The sequence below is a fragment of the Solanum stenotomum genome, chromosome 5, assembly GCF_019186545.1.
Source record: "Solanum stenotomum isolate F172 chromosome 5, ASM1918654v1, whole genome shotgun sequence".
In the NCBI taxonomy this organism is placed as follows: domain Eukaryota; kingdom Viridiplantae; phylum Streptophyta; class Magnoliopsida; order Solanales; family Solanaceae; genus Solanum; species Solanum stenotomum.
In genome coordinates, this window is record NC_064286.1 from 26621091 (window position 1) to 26632600 (window position 11510).

At 36.5% G+C, this 11510-nt stretch overlaps 2 protein-coding genes across 2 annotated transcripts in view; both read left to right on the forward strand.

The window, feature by feature from the left end:
• LOC125865318 (40S ribosomal protein S26-3-like) overlaps positions 1 to 4629 on the forward strand; it is a 373020-nt gene extending 368391 nt beyond the window's left edge. Inside the window, exon 2 of the transcript XR_007446344.1 lies at positions 4619 to 4629. The gene's annotated coding sequence lies outside the window, so the exon portion shown is untranslated. The remainder of the gene's footprint in view (positions 1 to 4618) is intronic.
• On the forward strand, positions 3428 to 9955 carry LOC125863821 (putative ABC transporter C family member 15). The gene is made up of 9 exons (XM_049543814.1): positions 3428 to 5558; positions 5654 to 5740; positions 6376 to 7026; positions 7573 to 7737; positions 8072 to 8366; positions 8596 to 8810; positions 9109 to 9414; positions 9490 to 9553; positions 9642 to 9955. The coding sequence occupies exons 1-9, from the start codon at positions 3471 to 3473 to the stop codon at positions 9953 to 9955; spliced, it is 4185 nt and encodes a 1394-aa protein (XP_049399771.1). The 5' UTR covers positions 3428 to 3470.
• The last annotated feature ends 1555 nt before the right edge of the window (positions 9956 to 11510 follow it).

Sequence of the window (11510 nt, forward strand, 5' to 3'; positions counted from 1 at the left end):
GAGCACCCGCTGTCTTGTGGACCTTCTAAGCGGAATATTTAATTCGTCCACAACTTCATGAGCAGAAGGATCATCAATAACAACATCATTGTTATTATCAACATCAATGTTTTGATTCGATACATGATTCTGGGCATCACCATGATTATCAAGCCTAACAACATCATGCACACTTGTGTGAGGAACTTCCTCTAGATGAACTATGCCATCAAAACTTGAAGATTCTAGCTTCTCTGCTTTGTCAATATCTTCAATTGTTTGATTTTCCATGAAAATAATATCACGGCTTCTCACGAGTTTCTTCTCAATTGGATCATATAACCTGTAACCAAATTCATCAAGGTCATATCCAATGAAGATGTACTGCCTTGTCTTGGCATCTAACTTTGACCTCTCATCTTTGGCACATGTACAAAATCTTTACAATCACATACTCTCATATGGTCATAGGAAACATCTTTTCCATACCAAACACTATTTGGTACATCACTTTGCAAAGAAACAACAGGAATATGTGCAACGGTCAATAAAGTCTCACCCCAAAATGAGTTCAGCAATTTTGCTTCAGAAAGCAAACATCTAACTCTTTCCATCAAGGTCTTGTTCACCCTCTCAGCCAAACCATTAAGTTGAGGAGTCTTAGGAGGAGTCTTCTGGTGTCTAATACCTTGATGCTTGCAGTATTCGTTAAACAGTCCACAATATTCTCCACCGTTATCAGTACGAATACATTTCAGTTTCTTTCCAGTTTGTCTTTCAACTGAAGCATGAAACTGTTTGAAAACACCTAACACTTGGTATTTAGTCTTCAAGACATAGACCCAAAGTTTTATCGAGCAGTCATCAATAAAAGTGACAACGTAAAGTGCACCACCCAATGTCCCAGTCTTCATTGGACCGCATAAATCAAAGTGCACAAACTCAAGTAACTCTGTATTTCTCGAAGGAGGGTTAAACTTAAAGGAAACTCTATTTTGTTTACCAGCCACACATTGCTCACACTTTTCTAATTTAGCACTTTGGAATTATTACAATAATTTCTTTTTGGCTAGAACATTAAGCAATTTCTTACTGATGTGGCTAAGCCTTTTGTGCCCTAACGTTGAAGAGTTATCGCTCTCAACCGCATTCACCATATCAACATAAGCAGAAGTCGTAGTCCAATATAGACCACAATGTTTGTTGCCACGAGCCACAATCAAGGAACCCTTAATGAGCTTCCATTTTCCATCACCGTTGGTACTAACATATCCTTCATCATCCAAAATACCAATAAAAATTAGGTGCAGACGAACATCAGGTGCATGTTTCACATTGTTCAAAGCTAGTTTAGTTTCAACACTAGTTTTCAAACAAATCGTATCAGTACCAACCACCTTAGATATAGTCTCATTACCCATACTCAAGGTTCAAAAATCACCAAGAGTATAGGAAGAGAAAAAATCATTCCTTGATGTCACGTGAGATGCGGCACCAGTGTCCACAACCCAGCTTGACTCTTCACAAGCAATATTTATCATATTCGCATCAAGGACAATAACAAGATCTTTGGTGGTGACAGTGGCTAGGCAATTTTCGTTGCCATATTCTTTAGTTTCCTCTTTGTTTTTTTTTCCTCTTCAACTTCCTGTAAAACTTCTTTGTGGGCCTTTCATGCCACAATGATAGCACTCAATATCCTTAAGTCTGCCTCTGGATTTGATCTTATTTTGTTCTCTATTATTAGAACCACGAGTTAAGTTTCTCCCCCTGGAGCCAGTTATCAGGACATCCGACGAAGAAGAACCTTACGATTTTCTTCTCATCTCTTCGTTCAAGAAACTACTCTTGGCGGAATCCATAGAGATCACACCATCCGGAGCAGAATTTGACAATGAAGTTCTAAATGTTTCCCAAGAGTCTGGTAGGAACCAAGTAGAAGCAAGCCTTGAATTTCTTCATCAAATTTGATGCCCATAGTAGATAACTAGTTCATGATCCCCTGAAAATTATTCAGATGGTCTGTCATCAGAGAACCATCATGATACTTTAAACTTAGCATCTGCTTTATTAAGAACATTTTGTTGTTGCCAGTCTTCCGAGCATACAATCTTTCAAGATGCTCCCATGGAGTTCGAGCATGTGTCTCCCGAGAAATATGGTTCAACACATTATCGTCATTCCATTGCCTAATGAATCCACAAACCTGTCTGTGCAACAAATTGCACTCTTCATCTGTTTATTATCAAGATTTACAGTGGTAAAGACTAGTTGATTAAAATTCTTGACATAAAGCAGATCTTCCATTTTCCCCTTCCTAATAAAATAATTAACATCATTCAAAGTAACCATTCTACTTGTGTTGGCTGTCATTGTTTTCCACAAAAAAATATAGCTAGTACAAACCAAGGTAAATCTTTTCTATGTGGAAGTTGAGACTGTGCTGCAACCATAGAGCATACTCAAATAAAACCTTGGCTCTGATACCAGTTTGTTGGGAAAATGCGGACAAGCACAAAAATATATATGGTCAAAATAATAAAAATAAAATGCGAAAATAATCACACCAATTTTTTTTACGTGGAAACCCTTTTAAATAAGGAAAAAACCACGGGTCAAGAGAAGCAACTGATATCACTATAGCAAGAAATTTTTACACTGTGTAGTCACAAATACAATACTCAAAGTGACTACTACACACTCAAAAGGAATAACACTCTTTTGATTTCCACCTTACTAAAATATCGCTCACACTCTATTTTTCTTCACAAACTATTTCTTGTACAGTCTATGAAAACCTCACAGCTCTCTATATTTTTCTTTCTCTGTGAATTGGTGTGTTCTATAAATGAGCTAGTGAGCTCCTTTTATAGAAAAAATTTACAGCTAATACTAAAGTTTCAAACTTTGCAACTATGTAGTTATATTGGTAAGATTTAGTTGGTATATAGTTGTACCAAAGTGAGACTTTAATAAAATGGGACTGGAACCCCACATCTCATACGAATTGGTCTATTTTTCCACATAGAGGCATTTGTCAATATGCGTTTAAGGTGGATGTGTTAATATAAAAAAAGTATTGAAATGAGACAACAAAGACCTACTACGAGTGTTCAAAATAAACAAAAGCTTACTTGGTGCCAACTTTAAAGCGCCACCTATGGATTTAGCCACCAAAAAAAGATGTTAGTTTGAGAATAGTTTAGTCTGCTTTATATTAATGATGATGATTCTTCTTTTGAACAATGGCAGATATAAATTTCCCTCAATTAAAGATTGTGTGGCTACAGCCATTGTGGCGCTGCTTGTGGGAGGACGCGAGCATCATTGTCCTACTGGGATTCCTGGGAATCTTACTACTGGACTCACCCCTACGCAAAGGCAGAGAGAAGGCTATGACAGTTGAGAAGTATGTTGTTGGCACAAAAGTTGGCGTTTCCTACATATTTAGCATTATCTGCACAATCATATTATTGAGCACTCATCTCATAATGCTCTTGATGTTGCAAGAGAGAAATGGTGCTCACTGCCAATTCAAATTTCCAATTCTTTCATCTGAGATTCTGCAAATAACATCATGGGCAGCTTCATTTATTGTGCTCTACACAACTCAAAATAAGAAATGCATAAAGTTTCCTTGGGTCCTCAAAATCTGGTGGATTTCCAGCTTCTTTCTATCTCTTGCTCGTGCGACTCTTGATGCCCATTTTGTCATCACAAGCGATGAACATCTCGGACTTGCAGAGTATGTGGATATCCTTAGTCTTATTGCAACAGCCTGCCTTCTAGTTATCTCTATTAGAGGGAAAACAGACATAATTTTTGACATCTCAGACAGCACAACTGAACCACTTCTAAATGGAAAGAGGGAAAAACATTCCAAAGCCAAAAGGGACAACCTATATGGAAAAGCTAGTCTTCTCCAACTGATCACCTTCTCTTGGCTCAATCCGCTATTTGAAGTTGGAATCAAGAAGCCCATTGACCGTGATGAAGTCCCAGATGTCGACTTCAGGGACTCTGCAAAATTTCTATCTGATTCCTTTGACGAAAGCCTCAAGTATGTAAAGGAAAGGGATGGAACTAGAAACCCATCTATCTATAAGGCCATTTACTTATTTGGAAGAAAGAAAGCAGCAATCAATGCCATCTTCGCAGTTATTAGTGCAGGATCATCTTATGTTGGTCCATACCTTATTGACGACTTTGTAAACTTCCTCAGCAAAAAGAAATTTCGGGGGTTACAAAGTGGCTATTTTCTTGCACTAGCTTTTCTTGGTGCAAAAATGGTTGAGACAATTGCACAAAGGCAGTGGATATTTGGAGCCCGACAGCTAGGCCTCCGGGTCAGAGGTGCTCTGATATCTCATATTTACCAAAAGGGCCTACTTTTATCAAGTCAATCACGCCAAAGCTACACGACCGGAGAAATAATCAATTACATGAGTGTAGATGTCCAAAGGATTACAGAGTTTATATGGTACCTCAACTCAATATGGATGTTACCGATCCAGATATCATTGTCTATCTATATTTTACACATGAATCTAGGGATGGGGGCAGTTGTGGCATTAGGGGCAACTCTGATACTCATGACTGGCAACATACCCCTGATAAGAATCCTAAAGGGTTATCAAACTAAGATAATGGAGTCCAAAGATGAAAGAATGAAATCCACCTCAGAGATTCTGCGGAATATTAAGACTATCAAACTTCAGGCATGGGATAATTATTATCTACAGAAGCTGGAAATCTTGAGAAAAGTTGAGTATAACTGGTTGTGGAAGTCACTTAGATTGTCAGCTCTAACTACTTTTATATTCTGGGGATCACCTATATTTATTTCTGTGGCAACCTTTTCTGGATGTTTTATGATGGGCATTCCACTGACTGCAGGGAGGGTCTTATCTGCATTTGCTACATTTCGGATGCTTCAAGATCCTATATTCAATTTGCCAGATTTACTCTCTGCCACAGCACAAGGAAAAGTTTCTGCTGATAGAATTGCTTACTACCTGCAGGAAGATGAGATTCAACCAGATGCACTTGAATTTGTTCCCAAAGATGAAACGCAATTTGGGGTTGAGATCAAGAGTGGAACATTCAGCTGGGACACAGAATCAGGAATCCCGACCCTTGATGGAATAGAATTACAAGCTAAGAGGGGAATGAGGGTGGCAATTTGTGGCACTGTTGGATCAGGGAAGTCAAGCTTGCTCTCTTGTGTTCTAGGAGAGATGCAAAAACTGTCAGGGATCGTCAAGATCAGCGGTGAAGTAGCATATGTTCCTCAGTCTCCTTGGATACTTACAGGAAATATCAAGGAGAATATTCTATTTGGAAAACCTTATGAGAGTGTCAAGTATGACACAACAGTTGAAACATGTGCTCTGAAAAAAGATTTTGAACTATTCCCTGCTGGTGATCTTACTGAAATAGGAGAAAGAGGGATAAATATGAGCGGAGGTCAGAAGCAGAGAATACAAATTGCTCGTGCGGTTTATCAAGATGCTGATATATATCTTCTTGATGACCCTTTCAGTGCTCTTGATGCTCACACAGGAACGCATCTCTTTCAGGTGGGTTGTACAGCATACTAATTCTAGTGACAAAAGACCATAATTATATATGGATAACTATTAAGCTATTTATTAAAATTTTCTGCATGGTGCAGGAGTGCTTGATGAGGGTTCTCAAGGATAAGACGATACTTTATGTTACACATCAAGTTGAGTTTCTTCCTGCAGCAGATCTCATTCTGGTATGCAGGAAAACAGAATTTCAATTTTTTCCACTGATGCACCACCCATTAATGTGATAAAACATCTGTGTAATTTATGAATACTAGCATCACCCTTACAAAGCAACAATCTTCCTATATAGTGACTCTGAAAATGATGAATCAGATTAAAGAAATAGCAACTCCTTAGTATATTCCATTGTTTACATGAACATATCAAGTCCATAAGTGGTTGGATTTGATATTCGAAAAAGTTAGTAATTCTAAGAAAGTAAACTTTTTAGTCACGGGTCTAGCAACAGAAATATTGGAATAGGATTCTATAGGATCCCCTCCTCTATCTCCTCCCTTCCAAATCAGACATTAAAGTTTCGCCTCATCCAGCTCAAGAAGGTACACAAAATAAGGAAATCCCAATATACAAAGATCGAGGTTTACTCCTTGCTCAAGTGTATACATGTTGCACAGTTCAAAACAAGCTGGAATGTGTTAGAACTTTCCAAATATTTGGAGGTTCCCTATTCAGGATCAAAGATCATTTTAAACATTAGTAATATTTAGACTGTTATGGGAAATACTTCGTACCACTTAAGATTTCGAAAATTTTGACCAACATGCAAAACTGTATGCAGAATCTAACTCGTTAATATCAACAGGTGATGCAAAATGGAAGAATTGCACAAGCTGGTACTTTTGAAGAACTATTGAAACAAAATATTGGATTTGAAGTTCTAGTTGGAGCACACAACCAGGCTTTAGAATCAGTTTTAACAGTTGAAAACTCAAGTCGAGTATCTGAACATGCAGTTACTGATGGTGATCTTGATACAGATAGTAATGTAAATGCAGAATTTCCTCACACTAAGCAGGATTCAGAAAACAATCTCTGCATAGAGATAACAGAAAAGGATGGCAGACTTGTGCAGGTTGAGGAGAGAGAAAAAGGAAGCATTGGAAAGGAAGTTTACATTTCTTACTTGACCATTGTGAAAGGTGGTGCCTTTATTCCAATAATTCTTCTAGCGCAATCATCATTTCAAGTGCTTCAGATAGCCAGCAACTACTGGATGGCATGGTCATGTCCCACAGGTGATACAGCACCAATAGCAGAGAAGATGAACTTCATACTTTTTGTTTATGTGCTTCTCGCTGTTGGAAGTTCTCTTTGTGTGCTAGTCCGGTCATCATTTTTGGCTATAGTAGGCCTTCGAACCGCAGAAAAGCTCTTTAGCAACATGCTGCACAGCATCCTTCGTGCTCCTTTGTCATTCTTCGACTCTACTCCTACTGGAAGAATCTTAAATCGCGTAAGTAACTCAAAGTTAGTTGATTGTTATCGTACATAGAGGACAGCATATCAGCTGCAGTTTACTTCCCTTAATCTGAATGAGATGTGTGCATTTAGCTAAGTACTAGTATATACTGCATAAGTAGTATTAGCTGCGTAGTTTTTCTTATCCTAAATATTCACGGATAATAGATATATCCCTGGTACATGTTAAAAATAAATAAATAGAAAGAAATCAGTCATGATAACAGCTATAAGTCGGAGGAACATATTTGAGAAAATCTAAATAATGGAATGTTAACTATATCTCATAACTGCATAAAGCAAGTAGGCGTCTTCCAGTGTACAGTCATGTGGTATCTGAATTTGTCCGCTCAACCAACCGTAACTCACAAGTTAATCCACAAAGAAATATAATACTAAGATAGTCAGGATAAAAACATGACAAAAGCAAAGTGAAGGGTCTATATACTTGCTATAACCTCTAGAACTTAAGGCTAAAATTCAGTTGATTCATGCAATCCTATTGAATCAATCATCAAGACATCTCTTATTACATGAACAGGCATCGACAGACCAAAGTGTTCTAGACTTGAAAATGGCAAACAAGTTGGGTTTGTGTGCTTTCTCCATTATTCAGCTTCTTGGGACAATTGCAGTCATGTCGCAGGCCGCATGGGAAGTATTTGTCATCTTTATTCCAGTAACAGCAGTCTGCATTTGGTACCAGGTAAGTAAGCAGTACATGTTTAAATCTTGGAATGCTAAATAGATTAAAACAAGAAGTTGCTGTCTTGTTTTGGCAAAGTACTCTAATGGTCAAGTTAGGGGAGGCTGACACAGTGATAAAGCCAAGTTTTCTACTAAAATAAGCATTTCTCATTTAGCTACCATGTAAAAGAGTTTTTGTATACATCAGTGAGTGATGTTTGGGAAAATATTGGTACACTTATATTTTTGAAGATGAAAGGATTAACAAACTCTATGTTTGTTTAAGATTCCAAAGATATTCTTTCTAATTTTTACATAATGTAACTTAAAGATATTATTGTTAAAAATGCCAGCAATACTACATACCAACTGCAAGGGAGCTTGCTCGATTATATGGAGTTCAAAGAGCTCCGATCCTCCATCACTTTGCAGAATCACTCGCAGGAGCAGCAACAATTCGTGCTTTCAACCAAAAAGATCGATTTGCACATGCAAACCTTTGTCTCATAGACGGTCATTCAAGGCCATGGTTTCACAATGTATCCGCAATGGAATGGCTTTCTTTTAGACTGAACCAGCTAGCTAATTTTGTTTTCGCCTTCTCCCTTGTTCTGCTAGTCACACTCCCGGAAGGAATTATAAATCCAAGTGAGCATCAGAAACTATTTGTCTTTATGTTGTTATGTAGTGCAGAGGTAGGAACTAAAGATGGAAAAAGCATGTTATCCACCAAAGCCATGTTTCTTAAGAAAGTCAAGTTGATCAGAAGTTTCTTTTCTCGGTTTCTTTTGCTGATGTAGTGGTAGTGTACAGGTGTTAAGAAGTTCAATTTCATAAAATAAATCAGAGGAAACTGATGTTGCTTTATATTCTACAGGCATTGCAGGATTAGCAGTAACATATGGGATCAATTTGAATGTTTTACAAGCTTCAGTTATATGGAACATTTGCTATGCTGAAAACAAAATGATATCAGTTGAAAGGATTCTCCAGTACTCTAACCTTGCCAGTGAAGCACCTCTTGTGATTCAAAATAGCAGACCATCAATCACTTGGCCAGAAACTGGTACAATTTCCTTCCAAAATTTGCAGGTAAAGACAGTGTCTCATACCTTAGAATAAAATTAGACTCGATTATGAAGTTCACAATAACGCAATAGGATATCATCCAATAGTAATAGATGTCAAAGATGCTAGACAGTTCAAAAAACTGTACAATTTTGTGGTTCTAGTATGTCTTCACTAGTCCTATAATGATCAGGATGCAAGGAATAAAGCGATATTTAACCAAAAAACTGGCAGGAATATTATGTACTTATTTACATATTTTTTAGCTTCATTGAATTACAATTTCCACCCACTGACATTATCCCCGTACCTCTATCTACAGATACGTTATGCTGAACACCTCCCTTTTGTTTTGAAAAACATAACATGCACATTGCCAGGAAGTAAGAAATTCGGTGTTGTGGGCAGAACAGGAAGTGGTAAATCAACCCTCATTCAGGCTCTTTTCCGGGTCATAGAACCCCGAGAAGGAAGCATTATCATTGATGATGTAGATATTTGCAAGATTGGCCTTCATGATTTGAGGTCAAGGCTTAGTATTATTCCTCAGGATCCAACAATGTTTGAGGGAACAGTTAGAGGAAACCTAGATCCACTAGCACAACACTCTGATACTGAAATCTGGGAGGTACTTATTGCACTCAGTATTGAAAAACAGTAATTTGGATCAGTGAAATAATGTAGTCAAGTCTTCTTTTGTCAGGCTCTGGACAAATGTCAACTTGGCGATATAGTACGTGCAAAGCCAGAGAAACTAGAATCTACAGGTTAGACTAGAAATTTCATGATAAGAAGTAGAATGTTACGGCATATTTCTTTGTTGAAACCTACTAATGTGAGTATTAAGTTTCACAGTGGTTGAAAATGGAGAAAACTGGAGTGTTGGTCAAAGGCAACTTTTCTGTCTTGGAAGGGCCTTGCTGAAGAAAAGCAGTATTCTTGTTCTGGATGAAGCAACAGCATCAGTTGATGCTGCAACTGATGCAGTGTTGCAAAAGATTATCAGTCAAGAGTTCAGAAATCAAACAGTCGTCACAATAGCTCACAGAGTCCACACAGTCATCGATAGTGATTTTGTCTTGGTCTTGAATGAAGGTAAAATTTCAATGCACCTAAATCTCTTTATTCAGTACGTTGAATTGAATAAGCTTCTAATTCCTTGTCCTTAAACAGGAAGAATAGCAGAATATGACACACCAGCGAAGCTATTGGAAAGAGAGGATTCTTTATTCTCCAAACTGATAAAGGAGTATTCATTGAGATCAAAAAAATTTAACAGCTTAGCTATATTACAGACTTGATCTTCATTTCTACATTCTGCAAGAGGCAGTGGTAGAAGAAACAAATGATAATAGAAAGCTAAAGCTTTTATAAAAGCTGAAAAAATCGATATTCTTCCCTCTGGATTCTATCACTATGTCACAGGATGTTGAAAATTTTGTAAGCTTAGTTCAGTATAGTGAAAAACTGAACACAAAATGAAGAATACACACATCCCAGCATTGGAACTCTGTAACATTTTGTAGACTTCGTTTTCGAAATTACCAATAATTATGTTCAATTCAAAGTTGCATTTTAGGAGAGGTTATGTTGATGATGCATATAAAACCTTCCGAATTCCCACGTGTAACCCGCCAGATGAAAAGTATAGGTTAAATAAGCTTGCAATTGTCTGATATTTATGTATTCTCAACTCAAAATAAACAGTTAAAACCCTCAACAAACTAGCATACCATAAAAAAGAAACTTGTGAACAGAGGCGGATCCAGGATTTGGAAGGCTAGCGGTATCTCATCATCTAAATGGTAAACGGGTCGGTTCCTTCATTTTAGGTTATGATTCGGGTTATTTAGTTTTTTCGATTTCGATAAATACATTGATCAAATATACATATTTAGTAATTTTTTTTCTTTTAAATATTCTAATATTAAAGATATACACCTAAATAGTTTGTTTTTTGATATTTTTTTTAGGAATAAGATATCTTATTCTCTATAAACAAAAGATTTTTCACCTTAAAAATTCAAATTTGTATACATCATCTAATACCATATAGTTGATAAAAAATAAAAATTATAGCTTCAATCTAGTTATCACCACTTAGTGTGACGTAAAAGATTGAAAGAACCTTTAAATTCAAAAGCTTTAACATAATATTATCCAGAAACACGGTAATAAGAATTTTTAGATATAGACTGTGTGAAAAACGGAACTGGACATAAATAAAACAATCCATAGCTCTGATACCATTTTTTGGTGCGGAACTGGTAGTTAGTGGATTCATGGAAGTGATGATGTGGTAGCTGATAGTTTGGTAGGTGAGTATTTTATTTTAAAGCTTTTACTATAGTATTTTTTTACTAAGTGTCTTAATCTTGATATCTCTTTAATATTATTTTTTGGTAGTGCTAAATTCATGGTAATATGTAATAATATTTATTGTAATATTCTTCCGATAGTTGTTTTAATCTGAATATTTCATTAATATTATTTATGATATATTCTAAATATGACATATCTTGGGTTCTTTGATACATACATAAATTTTCTTCCATTAATTGTTCTAATAATTTCATATCTTCCATAGCTTCTGTCCAATATTGTAAATATTCGTATTTCATTTTAGTCTGAATTTATTTCTAAATCGTACCATTCTATTCTTTCATTATCTAAATATAGATCTTGTAAATCTATTTCATACCATTCTTGATTTAATATATCTTC